We start from the raw sequence: 22,264 nt of genomic DNA, 5'->3' as shown, positions 1-22,264 counted from the left end.
GTGTGTGAATGTGCATCTGTGCGTGTGTGTATTAATTCATGCTGAAGGTCGTGGTCTGCTTGTTGACCAAAGAGTGTGTGATCTGTATGCAGGGTCAGACCAGACTAAGCCCTTTAAGTCCTCAGGAAACACACATTACCATAGCAGTATACACACACACTGACACATCTGGCATGATCAGACTCAGGCAGACAGGGACTTGGATAAAACAGGAAAATCTCTCTCTCTTTCTCTCTCTCGTACACACACCTGAAGCCCAAACTAATCACAGACAAAATGGGCTTGCCAAGACATTGGGGTGCTTGCATCAGCCAGGGTCTTATGCGCAATGTTTAAGACGTGATGTTACATTTTTTATTTCAATTCCTCAAAAACTACTGTCACTACTGTTTATTTTCAGAATACTAAAGCATACTAAATAGTTTTAAATAGTTTTAAATAACTTTTTTTTCTTTAAATACTTTTTCAGCATCATCTGTGTCTTCATTCCTAAAACAAACATTAAACTTGTGTTATAAGAAATAAACAATGATGAAAGCTAATCCAAGATTTTCTTTTACCAAAGGCGTCCATTAGGAATAGAAGAGGAGCTGCTGATTTTCATCTGGTCAAGTGGGCTGCTTGAATTTGTTGATGCAAGCCCTGCCCTGCGATCCTTCAGTTACTTCCAGTACAGGGTTCGCGCCCACAACTCCAAAGGCTCAGTTCTTAGTCAGTGGGCTTTAGCCCAGACCTCAGAGGCAGAGCCACAAGATATGGCCCCTCCCATTGCCATACCTTCAGGTAAGTTCACAAAGTTACATTAAAACATGTGGGTTCGAAAGGTTCCCATTTTGAATCATTTTGACACATACTGTGTACTTTGACAGGTGCATACTCAGTCCACCTGAAATGGAGTGAACCGGGAAGGCCCAATGGTCTCGTTTCCCATTATAGACTGGTTTACAAGAGGCACCAACAGGACCCAACGCTCAACTCAACCACAGTTACTGCTCTCACTGTCGAGGTAAATGCACACGCACAGTGTATAATGGATGGTGGCAGCATTCAATTATCTGTGAGGACAGTCTCACCCCAAACCACATGTTGTTGTATCTTATATCTGTGGATATCATCACGGTTTCTATATATTTATAAGAATGCTCGCACATGCACACAAGCTGATACATCTGGAAACTTGTCTGTCAGTGTTCATGTACAATATTACCAAACATTAAATGATTAAATGTATATAGTAATTATATATGATATACAGTGTGTGACTGTGTATGAGTCTATTGTCATTTGCGATGCATGTGAAGAAATTTAGACTCTACCTGTGGAGCTGGTGCCATCTGTTTGCCAGTGAGGGGCCTGAAGACACACACATACTGCCCAGCCTGCAATTCTCCAGGGTTCTTCCCACAACCCTGTGTGATGTCTTATGCTCTAACACAGGGAATAGCTTCAGTATAAGTGGGTCCTCTCAAACCAAACACACATACACACACAAGCACCCACAAACACACCTTAACACACAAACTGTACATGCACACATGTATTACCGTTAACGGCTGTCATCCAGTCTCAATATGAGTTGGCAGCTCAGTAACCAAACTAAGTTCACCCCAGTTGCTGGCATCCTCCTTGCACGTCACTGCACACGTGTGTGTGTGTGTGTGTGTGTGTGTGTGTGTGTGTGTGTGTGTGTGTGTGCGTGCGTGCGTGCGTGCGTGCGTGTGTGTGTGAATACCTGAAACTCAGTGTTGTATGATTCTTTTCACTCCCATTTTTTCACGAGTTGAAGTAAAAGATCTAAGACTTGTTTTATGCACACAAAAGGTTTATTTCTGTCAAATTATCATGCTGCAACATGAGGCAGTGGTGGGGAATGAATAGCAAGAGAATGGGCCTCAGGATCTTGTCATGATGTCTCTGTCCATTCAAATTGCCATCCATAAAATGCACTCGTATTCGTTGTCCATAGCTTTTGCCTCCACATACCATAACCCCACCGCCACCATGAGCCCCCCCTTTCACAATCTTTATATCCAAACCGCTCACCACACAATGCCATACATGCTGTCTGCCATCTGACCCATAGAGAATATATCGTGATTCACTCGTTAAGGCAACGCTTCTCCAAAGTAACAGACAAAAGTGAGCATTTGCCCACTCAAATAAGATACAATGACAATCTGCAGTCAAGTCAAGAAATTTTAAAGTGGCCTTTTATTGTGACCAGTTCACAGTGTGCAGAAAAGTCTTAGATCTTTTCCTTCAACTTGTGAAAAATGAGAGCGAAAACAAAAGTGTTACGTTGATGTTGATGCTTACAAGTGGTCATCAATTGTTTTTTTTAAGTGTGATTTATAGCTGCTTAACAGAAAAAAAAGAAGAAAAAAAAAAAGGAAATTTAGGAAGAAGTAGAGACACAATGAAAAAAATCAAACATGACATGGAGAAAAAAAGAGGAGAGAAAAGAGGAATGGAGATAAACACATCAATGTACACAGAATAATGGACAAAATCAAAAGACAAAGAGACAGATTGGCTGAACAAAGAACAATAGAGTCACAAGAGTAAGTGAGGAGAGGAGAGGAGAGGAGAGGAGAGGAGAGGAGAGGAGAGGAGAGGAGAGGAGAGGAGAGGAGAGGAGAGGAGAGGAGAGGAGAGGAGAGGAGAGGAGAGGAGAGGAGAGAGCTGGAAATATAAAAGTAGAGTGGGTAAAAAAAAAAGACAAGTGCATTAACGAGAGGGGGGTGAGACAGAGTGATAGATAGGGGAAGGAAAGAGAAGAGGTAGAAGTGTAGATCTATATTCTGTCCGTACGTGTGGCCTCTTCTCTCTCGGTGACCTTTGGCTTGTCACTCATAATTAATACAAGATGTAAATGGAGACCTTTCACCTTCTCATTGATATGGAACACTCTGTGTTTGTGTGTGTGTGTGTGTGTGTGTGTGTGTGTGTGTGTGTGTGTGTGTGTGTGTGTGTGTGTGTGTGTGTGTGTGTGTGTGTGTGTGTGTGTGTGTGTGTGTGTGTGTGTGACAGAGGCTCATTGACATGACATAGACTTATTTTGGTGACGGTCATTTGTCATGCAGTTGTCTTCACGCCATGCATTACGTTGTTTAGGAATACACAAAGAAAATGAGAAAGTTCTAAGCCAATTTGGAAAGATTTGACTTTTTTTTTTAAGGATTTTCAAAAATGTTGTGCTTTGACTTTGAGCAGATTAGCTTTCCTCATGCTCATGATGGTCATTAGTGAAGGCTTCAATGGTAAAATAAGTGCTTAAGTAGATGTGTTGTAGAATATGGATTGCAAACCACATGAACCGCTCTATGTCTGTTCTCTCTTAAACGCTTTATCTTCACTTCATCATCATCACTTAACTTTTTTTTCCCCGTTGTGTCCATTAATTCAGCCTTTTTTTTAATTTAATATTTTGTAGTTCTGTATTGTTTGTGCGAATGTGTGTATCCGTTTGGTATGTGTGTATTTGTGTGTGTATTGATCTCAGGCTGGGCTGGGAACCCTGCTCTGTGCCAGCTTGGCTGATTAATGGGGTCGTCATGGCAATCGGACGGAATGAGGGTACGAAGCGCAGGCGGCCTGCCTCACTAGACCCCTGCATGCTGCCTGGCACACACACAGTTTCTCACACACACACACACAGTTTCTCACACACAGTTTCTCACACACACACACACACACACACACACACACACACACACACACACACACACACACACACACACACACACACACACACACACACACACACACACACACACGCGCACACACAAATTCACTCTCCATGCTTTACACCTTTCTGACAGACATGTTAGTCACTCACACAACCCTGTCAGGTTGCCTTTGTTGCACTGTGGTTCCCTTACTTCTCTTCTACTTCATGTTTCGCTTCGTTGTTTTTTGTTCTCCCTTTTTTCTCCTGTGTTCTCTCAAATTTCTCCCTGTTTGCATTCACACTTTACTCCTTGTTTTTATTTTTTTGGACTGTACCACTGGAGATTCTATCTAACAGCGATCATTTTGCTCTCACAAGTTCTGGCTAAGGGCTTCAGTGAGCAGCTAAAGAACCTCTTCAATATGGTTCACCTGCCAGCCCTCCTCAAACCTCCCTACAATCTTCTCTTCTTTTTGTTTTTTCAGCCCTTTTTTTTTTCTGTCTTTTTCTCTTCACTCTGTTCACAACCCTTCTACCTTTTCCTGCCATTTCTACCTCATCTTCATCACTCCCTGCTGCCTCCTCTCCTGTGCCCCATTTTCTTCTTCTCATTGCTCTCTCGGCATCCCCGTCCACCTTACCCTTATATCTTAATTTCCTCAGCTCCTCTCTTCCATCTGCCTTCTTCTCTCTCCAGTTTTACTACCTCGTTTTACCTCTTCCACCTTTGACCCTTCTCCACCACTCTCCTCCTCCACCTCCTATCTCTTCCCTTCCCTTTGCACCTCCTTTCCCTCGCCCATTCACTCCTCCCTCGGATCTTTCACTCATCTCTCCTCCCTCAACCACTTTTTTCTCCTCTTCTTACTTCTTGTATTTCCCTGTCTACCACCTCCCTCTGTCTCCTCCTTTACTCTGCTGTCCTTTTCTCCCTCCCTCGGCTCTTCCAGATGTTACACTGTGGCCCTTGGGATCGTTGGTGAAGGGAGACCATGGGCGTGTGTGTGTGTGTGTGTGTGTGTGTGTGTGTGTGTGTGTGTGTGTGTGTGTGTGTGTGTGTGTGTGTGTGTGTGTGTGTGTGTGTGTGTGTGTGTGTGTGTGTGTGTGTGTGTGTGTGTGTGTGTGTGTTTGTTTGTGTGTGTATATGCAACAGTGTGTGTGTGTGTGTGTGTGTGTGTGTGTGTGTGTGTGTGTGTGTGTGTGTGTGTGTGTGTGTGTGTGTGTGTGTGTGTGTGTGTGTGTGTGTGTGTGTGTGTGTGTGTGTGTGTGTGTGTGCGTGTGCGTGTGCTGTATTAATACATCCCATTGATCAGAGCAGGACCCCTGACAGTCATCATCCCTGAGAACCATCTGGCCGACGCCTGACGCTCCCTCACCCAAACAGAAGCTGACACCCTATTAATCTGCTACCGCCATGCATACATACGTGTGCATGTGTGTTTCTGTGTGTGTGAATGAGAAAATCAGTAAGAGTGTGTGGAAGAGACAGTGTAAAAGGTTATGTGTAGTGTACACGTTAACATTTTTTGCCATGTCTATGCTTCTGTGCACGTGTTTGCGTGTGTTTATTTGCGTGTGCTCCAGATCCAAAGCGTGCACACACATATGAACATGTACACGCACCACTCTGCCATCCGCCAACAACAGCCGGCGCTGAAGGGAGCTGAAGGGTGCTTGGAAATTAAGGTTATTACACAAATTGAGCCATATGGTCTAAATATTTCAGAGCTGAAATTTACTAGGCAATAAAAATGGCCCCTACCTCGGTAATGGTGTAAATTACAGCTTAACCACCAGCGCTAATGATGTCCTTCTGTACGCCCCGTAACCAACCGTACATGAAGGACACATTGTTTAAAAAATACCCCAGGAAAAGCAAAAGAGAGAGAGGGAGAGAGAGTGAAGGGGAAGAAGGGATGGAGATAGAGAGGGAAGGATGATGTGAGCAGAGGAAAGGAGGAAGTGAAAGGGGTGAAGGGAGAGGAGAGGGAAGAGACAGAAAAAGAGAGAAGGGGAGAGAGAGAGAAAGAGTGATTAATAAAGGGAGTGGAGAAACAGAGAGAGAGAGAGAGAGAGAGAGAGAGAGAGAGAGCTAGCAGCATGTTTACAATCTGTTAGTTTACCATTAAGAGCCCGTCAGAGAGTGCGGGACAGCGAGGGCCAGCCGGCGAACTGTGTCTCAAAGCCGATATGAGGTTTTAGAACGTGCACGTGTGTGTGTGTGTGTGTGTGTGTGTGTGTGTGTGTGTGTGTGTGTGTGTGTGTGTGTGTGTGTGTGTGTGTGTGTGTGTGTGTGTGTGTGTGTGTGTGTGTGTGCGTGTGTGTGTGTGTGTGTTGTGTGTCAGTCACCTACACAGTCAAAATGTGTGTATTTAGGCATGCGCATTCGGAGGCTGTATAAAGATGGACATCTTATCAGAAAATGTGGTGTGCTGCTCTGCAAGCGTCCTGTAAGATTAGATAGGGTCAAAAAAAAGTAATAGCATTAAACATATGGTGTGACCACTGACTATGAATATAGATACATAGTTTGGAAATACTTGAGCATGTCAAATTGTTGGCATGTGTTTCAGACTAGCACAGCATGGGATATTATCGGCAGTCTTGCCCGTTCATATGCGAGGCAAAGATGGTTGCATCACTGAACGGGCCGAGAAGAGCTCAGGAAGCATATTTTCTGGCTGACACGCAGCAGACCTTACCTGAAGTACAAAAGAACATCACATTTTTTAAAATACAAGTCAGCTCTGCTTCCACTCAAAGTTGGGTGAGAACAAATGTAATGCCAAGTTTCAAATTACTCACTAGGAACATTTCAGGAGACTGTTAGCTTAGTTTAGCATAGAGACCAGAAGCAGGAGGAAACAGATAGCCAGGCTCTGAACAAAAGTAACCCAAGCTGCCTGCCAGCACCTCTAACGCTCACAAATTAACACCTTACACTTTCTCTGTTTAATTTGTTCAAAGACCAAAGTAAAAACAACAGGTTTTTGCAGTTGGTTATGTTTCAAACTGTTGTTTTTTTTTTTTTTTTTTTACCAGGGGGTAGTGAGTCCCTGCTGGTTACTTACTGACCTTACACTGGCAGCAGCACTCAGCAAGAAGTAAATAAATATATTTCCTTAAATATCAAACTATTTATTCAAGATTGTTTATAGACACTAGTTAAAGGAGTCACAAAACACAGATTAACACGTTATTAATTGAGAAAGGTTGACTACTTTTCTTGCCATGACCTCTGGGGATATTGGACCTCAGAATGTTGAAACTAAAATAAGCATTAGTCGTTCATTTTCCAACATCATCGATAAGTGGTCAACCTGTTGTTTGTTTTTTCCAAGTCCCACGTTTTTTTGGGGACTGTTTCCAGTGTACAGTATTTCCTTGAGTTGTCTGTATTTTCTGCACATCTTTGTGTTGTACCTGTGTGCTGCAAGTTGTGTTAAATTACTGTCCGCTAATATGTCTCAGCTGCAATAGTTTTCTCACTCGTGAAAAGAAAAATGTCCCCCTGCTTATTGCAGTTGTGACTATAGAAATCTATTCATCCTTAAGAATTGTTTATTTTTCTGATATACTTTTAAATGATGATATAAAAGAAAATATTCAAGGATTATCAAGTGATGAATCTGGTATTAAAAGAAAAACAATCATTAAAAAAAAGGTCGATTGAGTAAAAGCTTTACAGCTTTACTTGTTGCTTTTAACCCTCTCATAGTTTGTGCTCAGTTATCCTCTTTACATTGCTTAACCACAAAAGAGAGGGAGTGCAGGATAAAAAGGTGACGGAATAGGAATGACAAGGCTTTGCCCTTGCTCTCAGTGACACCCTTTAACAAATGAGGGAGACAAAGGAGTGGAGGGAAGAGAGAAATGCAGAGCTGAGTGCACAGAGGGTGAGGAGAGAGGGATGAGGAGGTTAAAAGAGGAGGAGGAGACAGGTGAAGAGAGGAAGGAAGGATTAGAGGAGAGGATAAGGAGACTCAGATGCAGAGTTTGTTAGGCCCTCGGCCTATCAGACCCCTTAGTTAGAGGTCTCCAACTCTGATTGGAGGGCTCTCAGCATTCTGCATAAACAGCCAAATAATCAGGCTGCAACACTCCCTCGTCTCCTCGCTGCAATCTCTCGCTCTGCCTCCTCATCTTTTTCTCAACTCCTCCCTCTGTGGTTGCATACTGCTCATTCCTCCCTCCATCACCACATTTCTATCTGCTGTTTCTCTGCCTCTGTGTCAAATTACAGTTTTTATATTATACTCACCCACCATCTTTTCCCCCTTCATTCCCTCTTCTTCTATCTCCCTCTTTCAAGTGATTTTTTTTTCAAGTGAGTTTATATTCTCTGACTTCCTCTTCCTCCCTTTCTCTTCTTGCTCTCCCTCTCTCTCTCTCACACACACACACCCTCTTTCTGTCAGTAATGACAGGTTGTGTGTTATTGTGTCTGTCTGTGAAGAGGCCACACCATCCAGTCTAGTGCTCTCCACTTGTTTTAATGGGTGTTTAGCACTGCAACCACGATATGATGGTCATCACTTTAGACAAATGCTGAGTGTGTTTGAGCGTGAGTATAAAAGAGATAGAAAAAAAAGAGTATATTTGTTATCACTGAGTTCATTCAACTCAGAAAAGTGCGAATGTGGTGTTTGTGACTCGTAACTGAATCCTTGTGTTTGTTTTGGAAGTGGGCAGTGCTTAGTTTTGAGAAGGTCTTCCTGCCTCTCCGATTCTGTTTCACAGCCTGGACAGTCTTTGTGTTTATATTTGGCAGTCGGCATGATGACCATTGATTGGTGGTGACGGGTTTAAAGATGACAGGGATGCCAAAGAAATGTATTTTTAAGGGGCTGTTTGGATGAACCCTTAAAGGGAATTTCAAGACATTCCCATTTGTGTCTCAAAAACGAACCATTACATTTGATGTATTTTATTATTATCTTGATGAAAGTTATTTTTTTTTACTTTTTAAAAAATCCCCCAAATTCATTATTTTCATTCACGATCTCTACATAGTTTGTAGCTGTTGTGCTCACATTGTGATTTTTTTTGTTTTTTGTTGTTGTTCCTTGCTTATAGCCCTTGAATCGGAAATTGTAAAATCATCATATTTAAAAAAAAAAATTTTTTTATTTGATTAGATAGTAATTTATTAAAACCATCAGAATGGCATGTATTTTTTAATTTTTTTTATTGTCATGCCTGTTGAAATAAAGTTTTGATAAAAATGCAGGGATAAACACTTATTTCACAATTATTTCAATTTCAGAGGATATCTGCGGATTTTAATCACACCGTCCCTCACTCCCCATAATTTGTCCATCTTTCTTTGGCCACATCACACACACAAATACAAACGCAACCACACACATTAAAAAAAATATATATATACACACCAAATATGCTGTTCCTGGGGTCCACAGCCGCCAAAGCCAATCATGGATGTCGGTGTGAAGTGGGCATGCTTGTTCCAGACCCCTGCAGTCCCTCTCTACATCTGTGCTGGCCACAGACAAAAACACATGCCTGATGGCACTCTGTGTGTCTGTGGCTGTGCTTCTGCGTGCCTGTGTGTGTATGTGTCGCACGAGCGTTTGCATGTGTCAGGGTTTGTCTAACGCACCCTGACTAGCAGGGACACCCATGCAGGGCATTTGCAAACAGACACAGGGCAATTGTTCCAGCAGCATTGAATTAGGCATGCAAAGATAAATATGCACACACACACACACACACACACACACACACACACACACACACACACACACACACACACACACACACACACACACACACACACACACACATACTCACACTCACACACATACACAAACTTGGCTTGAGAGCTTGGCATGGGGTGCAAGAGATCAGCATGTGGTGCACTGGCTCACCTCAGAAACCTCTGAAAACAATTACAGCTCTCACAGGGCTGGTCAGGGCACAGTTTGTACTAATAGACTGCACTATTGAATTGAACTGAGTTGAGATTAGATGAATTAAGATTAGATGGACTGAGATTAGATAAACTGAGATAAATTGAGTCATATCCGATCATAGCATGTTTTAATCACACACTGAAAAGAACTAAGAGACATAAGAAAAGGTGAAACAGCGTGGTGCTATATTATCTCACCAGGACTTAATACGACAGAGCAGAGAGGCCAGAGGACGCCTGTGGAGAGAAGCACCCCAAAGGCAGACCAGTTGGACCCCAATTCACCTGTCATTAGGCATGCTCCTTTCATGCATATTCTAAGGCAGTCATTTTACTTTTACCTGCTTGTGTGTGTGTGATGAGAGACAAAGAGAGAGGAGTAGTGTGTGTGTGTGTGTGTGTGTGTGTGTGTGTGTGTGTGTGTGTGTGTGTGTGTGTGTGTGTGTGTGTGTGTGTGTGTGTGTGTGTGTGTGTGTGTGTGTATATGTATGTATGTGTATTCGTGCATGCACGTGTGTAACCATATGCTAATGTTGGTCTGTCTCTCTGCGGGGCCCAGTGCTAGGGCCTTTGTGAGATAATCAGCATAATTCTTTTGACAAATACACATGGTTATTCTTAATTAGTATCACACACTGTCCCCCCGGCTGCACCATGCCTCTCTACCTGAATATCACACACACACACACACACACACACACACACACACACACACACACACACACACACACACACACACACACACACACACACACACACACACACACACACACACACACACACACACACACACACACACACACACACACACACACACACACACACACACACACACACATTCCTAGGGACACATGGGTACAAAACAAGATGCTTGCAGATATGGGCTTGTTAGGATACATGCAAATGCACACACATAAACACAGATACAAGTTTGTGTGCGCAAGATTCAAGGAACACACATGCACACTTGACCCTTTTACACAGGCTACACATGCAGAAACACACACGGTCCAGAGGACCCCTGCTGTAGCTTAGCTCACACACCAAAGAGAAGAGAGAATGAGGAAATAAAAGATTGAATAGATTGCTTCCTTGCCCTCAATGCTAAGTTGTGTTGAACCATGTAAGATCCAAGAGCTCTTTAATGTATAAATTAGCAAGACCTCTTCCTGTCTCTTCTTTTCTTTCCATATCATTGTCTCCTTTTCTCTCTCTGTCTTGTTTACACTTCCCCCCATCTCTCCTTTTCTCTTGACTTCTTGCTCCCCCTCTGTTCTTTTGCATTTTGTATGATTAACTGGTGACTTTGATCATCCACACACACATGCACACGCTCAGGCATACTGAATTTAGGTTGACAAGGACCCTTTCCTTTCATATCTTACACTGTAGCTGTTCATGTGGTCCTCAAAGGTTGGCAGATTCTTTTTTTTTTTCAAATAGGCTTAACAGAATTTTTTTTTTTTACTGGAAGCAGTTTTTACTGTTACAGCTACAATGCTCCCAAAAATGAAATAAATTCACTGTGGCCTAAAAAAATTTTTTTGCAGAGGTCATGAATAGCTAGTTCTAAATTGTAATATAGCTTTATTCCCAAAATTGGTGCTGAAACATCTATTGGTATATATTCATAACAGCCAGCTCTAACTGTAATGTCTTACACACATCAAGGTGAGATGCCATGTAAAGTAAAGATATAGTATGCATGACGGAAACCTTAAAAATACACAGCTGGGAAATAAGACTCCAACTATGTGGTTTTAAGTATTTTTCAGCAGAAATGAGTGGGTGTTAAATTTATCTTGTAACTCTGTTATTCATGTCATGATTTCTCTGGTAGTTTGTGTTTGTCTGCGTATTCCTTGATATGTGCGTTGTAAGACACTGAAAGTAATCGCTTTGTGTGTATTTGTGTGTCTTTACACAATGTGTTTGTAAGTGTGAATGTGTATGTATGAGAGAAAAATAGTTATTGAGGGAGCTGTTAATGTAATGTAATAGTTGCGAGTTTTCAGTGTTACACCGTTTGATTACAGCTTGTTTACGTGTCTGCTTGTGTGAATTTCACAGTACTTGATTGTTGAGTGTGTGTGTGTGTGTGTGTGTGTGTGTGTGTGTGTGTGTGTGTGTGTGTGTGTGTGTGTGTGTGTGTGTGTGTGTGTGTGCGTGCATGTACGTGTGTGTGTGTGTGTGTGTGTGCGTGCAGTGTCGCGAGCAGGCCGTTAATGTGGTGTGTTTCAGTGATAAAGTGTTTGAATGTATTGCCATCTAGAGGCATGTAGCAGAGTCTCCATGCTCCTATAAAATCTGCCAGTGCCAGATGCTGCTATTGACAATGTGCATATGTTAACCGCTTTATAGGCCACATGCCTCACATATTTCACTGGCTTTTAAGGTAGAAAGATCTCTCATTCTCGCTCACTTAATCTGTCTCTCCCTTTTGCCACATCTATCTTTTTTTTCCTCTCCCACTTGCGCTTTCTCTCCTCATTTTTTACTTCACTCAATCTGTCTCTATCTTTCTCTTTCTCTTACACTCCTTCTGTCTTTCTTTTTTTTATTTGCTACATCAGTTATTAACTAACTCACCCATTACTTTTTCTTAACCCTCTTTTCTAACTCTCTGCCCTACATCGCCTCACTTACATACTTCATTTCATTCAAGCCTCTTTTTCCCTTTGTCTTTATTTCTCTCTCCCTCCACCCCTTTCTCTTTCTATCTCTCTCCATCCTTTCCCCACCCTTTCTCATTGCGTCCCTCCCTCCCTCTGTCTACAGAGAAGTGCTGTGATTTGCAGGAGGATTTAGCTTGTGTCTAGGTGTCTAGGGGCTTATTAATCCTATTTTACTGTGGATGAAAAATATGTTGGCTTCCAGACATGAAAACAGTGAATACATGCATTCTGGTTGTTGTTCAGACAGTTCATCCTTGGTGCCACGCTACGGTGATTTGTCAGGGTTTTCATTTGATTCATTTTGAATTGGTGTCTTTTTGATCCTCTTGCCGCTGCATTGAAGTGGGTTACCAGTTAATCTCTTTACATATGCTCGGTTATGTGAAAGCATACAGTCCTGAAGAGACAATTTTTAACTGCAGACTCAACACTTGAAAGAAATGTAGCCTCCTGTGTTATACATTCACACAGAGAAATATCCCTCTCATTGCTGCTTCAAAGCTCACAGTCATAAACAAACACACAATCAAACAGGCACCGCTACATCCTAGAGCCTGGTGCTCCCAGACTACCATGTCATCGCACGCCAGGGCCTTTTGAAACAACAGTGTGTCTCTTATCAATTAGTAAATGGTGTTTCCACTGTATCACACACACACACACACACACACACACACACACACACACACACACACACACACACACACACACACACACACACACACACACACACACACACACACACACACACACACACACACACACACACGCACACACACACACTGCCCCTGTGTCTGCCAGGGTGTTGGGCTGGGTCCCACTGCCTAAAGCTACTGGCAGACACCCTGTGTGTGTATTTGTGTGTGTGATATGAAAGGGTGCATGTGTGACATAAACACTCAATCTGGAAGCTTTGAATTCACCCATAAGGGACAGCCGTCTGCCTGCCAGTCTCTCTCTGCCTCTGCCACTTCTCTGGTGTCTACTTACTTTACCATGGCAGAGCCTGTATGTTGAAATGTTGATATCACAAATCCCATGTTATGTCATCTTAGCTTGCCATTGTTTCAGCGCTCCTTTTCACTCTCCGTTTTAATGAGTAACGCACTGGTTTATATTCTTACCGGATTTGTTTGTGTAACTAATTTCCTCTCTCTCTCTTCTCTTGCTTTGGCATTCAACACGCTTCTCTATTACCCTTTACACATCTGCAATTGTTCCCTTTGCCTTGTAACTCTTGCCCAATCATTCTTTTGTTTTAAACCCCACTTTGTCTCCCATTAATCCCCCTTCCGATGACAATCTTCCTGTCATCCTGTCATCCATTTTTCCTACTTTCTTCTACTTCCCCATCGTATTTCTTTTACTTCTCTGCTTTTGTGTTCATTTTATCTTTCTATATATCATACATTGGTCTTTCTGTGTCTCCCAGGGTTCTGTCCACGAGGCAACAGCCTATGGTCTTGAACCGTACAGTCAGTATAGTCTACGAGTGGACGCTGCGAATGGGGCAGGTAGGTTTAATGTGATAATCAGCTCATTTAAAACAGGAGTAAATAATAAAAGAAACAGCCACTGAACACCCTCATTGATCTCAATGCTTTGTAACCCTTTAGGCAGTGTGTCCAGTCCATGGGTGGACATTAGGACCCTGGAGGCTTCTCCGGCTGGCCTAGCTAACTTCACAGTGGAGCAGAGAGAGCAGGGCAGGGCGTTACTGCTCAGCTGGGATCAGCCACGTGCTCCAAATGGAGTGATCACGGTACATACGATACACACAACAAAATCACTGAACACACACCAGATAAAGGTTTGGTGCTCCTCAGCTAAAGTCCAAGACACAGATACCAATAATATGTATCGACACATACATGAAAGCCCACGAGGACAGTCATAAACTACCAACAAGTTTTCACATGCCTGTACATACTTCATATATACTCTGATCCAAACTACACACAGATACTGCAACTGAAGTCGCTACTGTCAAGTATACACACATAAACACATGCTTGATTTTTTTTTTCTTTCCTTCTTTGATGTGTTCCCTCCTCTCACCTGCTCCCCATCTTTGTGTCTCCACTGTTCCCATCATGTCCTACTCTAACCCACCTTAAATACTTCATACTTTCCTTTACCCTTCCCTTCTCTTCCTCTTCTCCTTGCCAGATGTATAACCTGTACAGTGAGGGGAACCTAGAGTTCAGCGGACTGTCACGGAGCTTTCTGTTTCGTCGTTTGGAGCCATGGACCATTTATACTCTGACTCTTGAAGCTTGTACCTCAGCAGGCTGCACACACACCACTCTTCAGCACATCACCACAGCAGCAGCACCACCTGCTTCCCAGCCGCCACCCAGGACTCTTCTCATTGGCCCAGAGCACGTGTCGCTTACCTGGGGCCCTCCCTCCCAACCAAATGGACCAATTGGAGAGTATTTCATACTCGGGAGAAGCAGGGAGGAGGATGGGAGGGGAAGAATTAACGAAGAGGATATTGATATGGGGAAGGTGAATTTCACATTTGTCAATCTGACCATTAATAAGTTAGGCTGATAGAATATGCATGTGTTGCCAATATCTCTAAAGCCTTGTTTTATGTCTTGCTTCCTATTAATGATATTAATATATAGATATACAACGCACTTCACAGAGATCAATATGTCTCGGTTTTCAGCCGAAAATTATTATACTGCTGAAAGCATCAACCTTAATCATCCACATTGTCTGTAACAGGTGATCTTCAGAGAAACATCCCCACAACAAGCTGAAACCTTCTCCTATAAAGTGACTGGTTTGCGTCCCTGGACACAATACGAGTTCAGTGCCTGTACTCGTAACCCAGCTGGACACACCTGCAGCCCCTGGGTTGCTGTAACGACCAGGCAAGCCCCCCCTCGTGGCCTAGCCCCTCCAGCAGTGACTCATCTCCAAAGCCGGCCCAGTGAGGTGGTAGTGTCCTGGACTCCTCCTCTGGAGCCCAACGGAGTCCTTCAGTCTTACAGGATTCAGAGAAACAATGTCAGTTTTTCATTCAGTTTTGACCCGACTGTCCTCAGTTACACAGATGAAGACCTGCTGCCATTTTCAACATATAGGTAATGTTTGCTTTTACTGCAAAACATCATGTAGTTTCTGATTAGCTAACCTAATTGTTTCTAAATAACCACCACAAATACATTAATCATTTTAAAATAAAAAGACCAAACATCTTTCTGTTCTATTTTTTTCCACAGCTACGCAGTCATAGCCTGTACGTCTGAGGGATGCATCGCCAGCTCTCATACAAACATCACAACTCTAGAGGCTCCGCCTGCCACAGTGGAAGCACCCACAGTGGACACCATCACATCCAATAGTATAAACATCTCCTGGAGTAAACCCTTAATGCAGAACGGAGAAGTGACAGAATACGTGCTGAAACTAAACAACAAAGAGGTTTATCGAGGGAGAGACCTAAACACAGTGTTGTCAGATCTGCAGCCACATACATCATATCAACTGGTTCTGTTGGCGTGTACCAGTGGTGGGTGCACCACCAGCGTCACAATGTCCTCTGTAACGGAGGAGGCTCCTCCCACTGGCCTGCCTGCCCCAACTCTGAAGGTGCGACTTGTAATTAAAAGCTCTATTACTAGGTGTCCAATAGATTGAAATACAGAAGGAATTAAAGGAAACTTAGGTTGCTTTGCAGTTTTGAAAATGTTTATTGAACCTCTTGCACAAATTCTTCATTCACTTATTTTTTTTGATTATCAGTGAAATGAGTAAACTATTATTTTAAAATATACGTTTATATGAAAAAAAAATTCATTGTAACCTCGTGTTATTTTTGGTGGGGATTTGTTGACTTATTGTTTGTTTTTGTCATCGGTTAAGCTGTTCTCCCTCTTTACGTAGATCACTAACCTGTATTTCATACTGGCAATCATTTGACTAGTCACTGGATATTAAAAGCTTTTAGGAAATCTGCTTGAAGTGACCCTGAACTTTTCATTTGAAGGTTACTGGCCCAGAGTCAGTGGAGGTTAGCTGGAGACCACCAGAGCACCCTAATGGCATCATCACTGGGTATGAACTCCGCAGAGATGTTGAAGTTATCTATGTTGGCACGGAGACCCATTACCACGACTTCACACTTCTGCCAAGTGTGGAATACAGCTACGTTGTCAGGGCCAACAACAGCAGAGGCGCCGTGAGCAGCACGGTAGCCACAGCAAAGACTCACCCATCAGCTCCTTCTGGTGTGGGTCTCCCAACTCTGACACCTCTGGGAGCAAGCCAGGTGGGTCATTTATCTATTCAGTCTAAGAGCTAAGATCTTTAAAAGTTGTACTTAACAGTTTTTATGCTGAATGTTCTTTGTCTTACCAGGTGAGAGTAGAGTGGTGGACTCCAGCGCGTCCTAACGGGGACATTGTGAGTTACACTGTGTATCAAAGAGATCCAGTCCAACTCAGCATCCTCAGCACTGTGTTTACTCCAGAGGACAGTTCCTTCTCTGATAGACACACTACTCTGCGTGGGCTGGCTCCTTACCACAGGTCAGTCAAAGCAGAGCTCCACCACCATTCAGCTGTCATAGATTAACTGTATGGTTTGATATAAAGGTTGGCAAGTAGATACATATATAGCTTTTGTTGATCTTGTTTTATATTTTACAAGACTTTTGTGTAAAAAAACATACGTTTTTTTTAATTTCCTCATTATCATCTAAAATGATTTAGAGTTAAGTTTAGCAACTCAAATCCACATTTCACTGTGTATAAAGGAATATACACAGAGGAATAAAGGAATGAGCAACAAAGAAGGGAACAGAGTGCCATCTCTTGGTAACAAAACATACAAGTAGACTTTTTACAAATCACAACAAACCAGCAAATATTGTACTACATGTTAATACCAAAGCCAGACTGATTTTGTTCTCATTTTGATAAATGAATTACTTAAATTCTCTTAAAATTGTTAGAAACTATTAATCCTTAAAGAAAAAGAAACACAAACTATTTTGTCTTCTGCAGCTGGATTGTATTTTTTACTTGCACATAAAAAGATAAGATCCTTCACATTATCACTGTGCACAGTCAGGAGACGTTTAAGTACCTATGCAATATGACAAGGTGTGAATTTGGGAAATCTGTATGATAAATTAGGATTGATTGCCCCAGCTTTTTCAAAGCGAGAAAATTTTAGTTAGAGAAGGAAGGAGGTCTCTCTCTTTTCCAGACAAACATAACCAACATTGTGTGTGTGTGTGTGTGTGTGTGTGTGTGTGTGTGTGTGTGTGTGTGTGTGTGTGTGTGTGTGTGTGTGTGTGTGTGTGTGTGTGTGTGTGTGTGTGTGTGTGTGTGTCTTCGTGCGTCCGGCTTCATATGCATTAGCAGTTTTGTGTGTCCACATCTGTGTGTGCGTGTCAGTGTACCTGAACGAGTGGCTGTGCATGTGGTGATAAGATTCAGATAATAAAAGCTCATCAGCCTTATCATCTAAGATCACACACCTCCTCTCTGGTGACCTTCTGTCCATTCACATTCTGTTCACCTCCTCTTCTCCGTGTCTCCTCTCTGTCATCCTTCTCTCTTTCTCCAAAAGCCCAACAAGCTTTTTTAAAATGGTAACCTCATATGCGAGCTCCATGTCGGTTCTGTTATTGCAGTCTGGTTGGGCTCAGTGGTCATTTAGCTGAGACAGACATCAATTTAGTTGAGAGACACAATTTCAAAAATGCTGTTCAAATATATGACTTTTGATTGTATGGCTGTTCTACTTGCTGAACAGTTAGGCTATTTGATTCTTCTCGGTTTGAAGATCAAAAGAAACCTGATGAGTCATCTGAAAGTGGTGTGAGAAACAATTCAAATCTGACACAGGATTTGGGAAATGTAGTACCTAGGTAGCTATACTCACAGTACAACCGTATCAGGGTCCGTAAATGTTAGACTTCTTTGAAAAAAGTATGCTCAAAATATTTTTCACCCACAATTTTCTCTACCAAATTTGTCTGATATGTGTGTGCAGGTATGAGGTGAGAGTGGAGGCTTGCACAGCGCTGGGCTGCTCCTCCAGTGACTGGTCATCAATACTCACGCTGGAGGCTCCCCCTGCTGGACAGACGGCGCCACTGTTAGACCTCCAACCAGACACACACAGCAGCTTCCAGACCACCTTCCTCCTCACCTGGTCCCCTCCAGCTCAGCCAAATGGTAGAATCCTGCATTACGAGGTGTACCGCAGGCTGGAGCATACCACTGATACTCAGAGAAGTGATGCAGCAACAGTTGTCTACAGGAATGTCTCTACCACATGCAAAGATAACGGACTCCAGCCGTACACTGTATACCAGTACCAGGTAAAACACTGTGTGCATTTAGATGTGTGTGTTTAATAGATAACACTTAATTATAGCAACTGTTAACTATTTTTAAATTTTTAGATTAATTCAATTTGATTAATAATTCATCATCTAGCTTTGAGAGTAGATGGAAACCAGTCCTTTGGTAGTCACTATAAACAGAAATAAATGTTATGATTGATCTTTGTTTTTAACAGTTTCCTATGTTTTTTGCCACAGAGCGAGACCAAGTGGGCATGTTTGGATCAACTGTCAAATTTCACAGGCAGAATTTATTTTGTAAAGCAAAGTTTCTCCAAAGTTTTTTGGAAAATTTCCACAAACTCTGAAATCAGATAACGGAATAAGTAGCAAAACTATAGCAATATAAAAGCTGTAAGATACCTTCCGACGGAAATATTCTCTGCTTTTTGTCCTGTGTATTTGACACAGGAATATAGTTAAATGTTTTATTGTGAACCTCATTTGCCCCCCCCCCCCCCCCCCCCCCCCCCCCCCCCCCCCCCCCCCCCCCCCCCCCCCCCCCCCCCCCCCCCCCCCCCCCCCCCCCCCCCCCCCCCCCCCCCCCCCCCCCCCCCCCCCCCCCCCCCCCCCCCCCCCCCCCCCCCCCCCCCCCGATGAGACTGATGTCACTGACATATCAGAAGAAGCAGTCTGCGTTCACATTGAGATGTTTTCTAAAAGTCTCGTCACACCCAAATACACACAGAGACACTCAAGCCAAGTAATCAGACAGGTGTTAAATGGAGCGGTCCATATTCATGCTGTTGTGCTTGTGCATTGGCACACTAATTGACAGGTTAGCCCTTTAGAAGCAACAATAACATTAGCATTCCTGCCTGTCAGACATATGAGCTGAGGCCAGAGAACCGGTGTAATTGATTGAGTTTGCCTGATTGTGGTGCCGTCTTTATTTACGAGGGTCCTAATTTATGACATGAGGAGGGAGGGAGGGAGGAGCTTTGGGAGATGACGAGCGGGCAACAGAGCCATTAATCACTGGGCCCTCTGAGCACCCCACTTCCTGATTACCAGCCAGCCAATCGAATTAACTGTTAGCCTCCTTGGTAACAGAGCTTGTATTGGAAAGACCTTTTAATGGTGACCGCTACACGTCCCCTGAGGATTCGCCAGTGGGGGATTGGGGAACGTGGACAAGATGGTGGTGTGTGTGTGTTGGTCATGAACACATGTACACAGTAGCACTCTGCGTGTTTGTGTGTGCTTGTAAACATGAGTGTGTGTGTGTGTGTGTGTGTGTGTCTCAGAAAGCGAAGAAACTGTATACATTTATAGATATTTCATTGAAAGTTGTTCTCCATGCCATTTATCTCCGTCTTCAAGCACTGAGTGATGTTTCCTCAGTGTGTATATCGATCTATCAGTCTGTCCACTTACCCACCTGCGTACCTGTTTGTCTTTCTGTCTCTGTGCCTGAATTTATTTTTTATTTCGCTGTTAATCTGTCTACCTTCCTATCTGGCCCTCATCCTTTCTCCCACTCTGTGTTTCAGGCGTACACAAGGACGAGTCAGTTCAGTTTAGCACACCACAGCACAGAGAGAGAAATCATATTAGGCTAATTACACTGGGTCATAAGCTCCTATTGACAGCTTTATGCTTGGTTTTAATTACTGCCCACTTTCACACAACTTAGCCCCTTCACCCCAAGTAGATGCACCCGCCAAGTAGCTGTGTTGGCCTATCAGAGCACTCCAATCCCGTCCGCATTGCAACTGTCCAATAAAAAGGCTCCAATACTATCTGGAAGTTTCCTGAAGTCGTTTGTTGCCATGGCGGCTCATTTGCTGCCATGGCAGCTAACAGGGTATATTTTTTATTTTGTGTCTAATAAGCCAAATCATGGCCCAATAGGAGAAGAGAGGAGAGGAAGCAGTAAAAACTGTTTAGATGATATAAGGCCGTAGAAATGAGTCGTACCTTTTAGCACTGGATCAAGGGCAAGGTGATCTCGGCTGACTTTAGTTTTGAACTTTTTCTCTGTCCTGTCTCTGTGGCACAAACTTCTTAATCAAGCCCAAAATCTTGCGTCACGTTGAGGCTGTAACTGTGTTGCTATCGGGGGGAAAGAACATGCCTGTTGCTGGGTAGAGAAATTTTACTGCTGCAGTTTATAATTCTCTGTCATCGCAGAGACGAATTTAATTTAAACTGTTTAAAGCAACAAGTCGAAGTAGAGCCCCTGAGCTGGACTTTCATATGTATTGGAAAACTGTTTCTTTTAGCTGGGGCGTTGCACTTTTTTAGGCTTTTTAACTAGTCACTTTGTAGGCTCCCTCTGTTACAATAATATGCTGTGGCTAATTTGATGACAATGACAGTAACAGATTGTTGATCACAGGTTAACAGTGTTATAGAAGAAGGTGTAATCGAGACATTGTTACCATAATTACTGTTGAACTAACTGCTCACGTACAGAAACAATGAAAACAATGCAACCTCTGCGTGTGCGCCATTCAATATATGTGAATGGTATTTACATTCATTCCTTTATTTATGAACCCGTCTTATTAATTGACATGAATATGATTTACACATGCTACTTTTATCTGATGGCGTGGCCACTGAACTGCACCTTTTGACTGTCCTTCCCTTGCAGGATTCAAATATATAGGACTGTCACTAATCATAATTAGCTGCTCCTTTAGATTGTGTCCAGTAAAATAATAGTGCAACCAGTTGATCCTGGCTCAACCTTTGCCTCAATTCTAGTAGCATACTAAATGTGTGTGAAACGTGTGTAAACATTCATACTGTACCAGGTAGAGTATGTTAACATGACCCTTTATGTATAGTAAGTCTTCAAACAGGGCTTCCTGATCCGTATGTCCTATTACATTGTTTTGCCGGCAAACTACTTTCAATCTGAATACAGCTTTTTATTGAATCAGTTGTAATTTCACTCAGATTTTAAGTGGAAACACAGAAGGGCAGCAAAAATCTGTGCCATGTGTTGAAGGTGGAAAAGAGGATGAATAAATTGTTAGCAGGAAAGGTGCAGCATTTGTTTGTGTGCCGTCGGGATGGGACACAATAATGGTCAATCACATCAGCTCCTCTTATCCTCTGTAAAAGCAGCAGACAGTTTCATGGGCCAGTGGACGGGTCTCGTTTGGTTTCTTTGTGGAATAATTGAAGGGACAAAGTCACAATTCACTCATTGGTGATATTTATCCTTTCTTTAGTTGAATTTGTTTTTCTCAAACACATTGAAATTTACTTCACATCAAAACTGATTTGAAGTCATGTAAATAGTGATGTCTGTGCAGTTAAATAAAAACTACAGTGACTTAGATTAGATTTGTTTTTTGACAAAATTGTAATTATACATGACAGGCTAATCACAAATGACAGATTTCATAGAAACTTTGTAAAAAAGAGTTTTTGGATAAAAATAAACAATAAAGTGTTGTGGCTTATTTCCATTGTGGTAACTTAAATTGTAGGAAGTAGTTTTTGTATCCAACGAATTCATAAATTTAAAAAAGTTGCATGCACTTAGTTATCTGAATTTATCTACACTTTTACAATAAATTGGCAGCTACAAATGCTGAGAGAAAGCAATCATCTATGTCATCATATATTGTTTCATGTTACAACCCCTTTAATAATAT

The 22,264-nt window shown here is 42.5% G+C and overlaps 1 protein-coding gene across 1 annotated transcript in view; it reads left to right on the top strand.

Annotated features, from left to right (window-relative positions):
* ush2a (Usher syndrome 2A (autosomal recessive, mild)) overlaps positions 1–22,264 on the top strand; it is a 206,592-nt gene that overhangs the window by 175,167 nt on the left and 9,161 nt on the right. Inside the window, exons 72-81 of the mRNA XM_069693402.1 lie at positions 566–783; positions 870–1,006; positions 13,710–13,791; positions 13,894–14,039; positions 14,447–14,788; positions 15,014–15,375; positions 15,514–15,883; positions 16,281–16,562; positions 16,652–16,821; positions 18,296–18,626. Coding sequence (XP_069549503.1) covers positions 566–783; positions 870–1,006; positions 13,710–13,791; positions 13,894–14,039; positions 14,447–14,788; positions 15,014–15,375; positions 15,514–15,883; positions 16,281–16,562; positions 16,652–16,821; positions 18,296–18,626 — 2,440 coding nt within the window. The remainder of the gene's footprint in view (positions 1–565; positions 784–869; positions 1,007–13,709; positions 13,792–13,893; positions 14,040–14,446; positions 14,789–15,013; positions 15,376–15,513; positions 15,884–16,280; positions 16,563–16,651; positions 16,822–18,295; positions 18,627–22,264) is intronic.

This window comes from Brachyistius frenatus, unplaced genomic scaffold (assembly GCF_029030835.1).
Source record: "Brachyistius frenatus isolate BFR_SWC_R1_liver_20210118 unplaced genomic scaffold, ASM2903083v1 Contig_15, whole genome shotgun sequence".
NCBI classification, from domain to species: Eukaryota; Metazoa; Chordata; class Actinopteri; family Embiotocidae; genus Brachyistius; species Brachyistius frenatus.
This window is presented reverse-complemented; position numbering and strand designations above follow the sequence as displayed.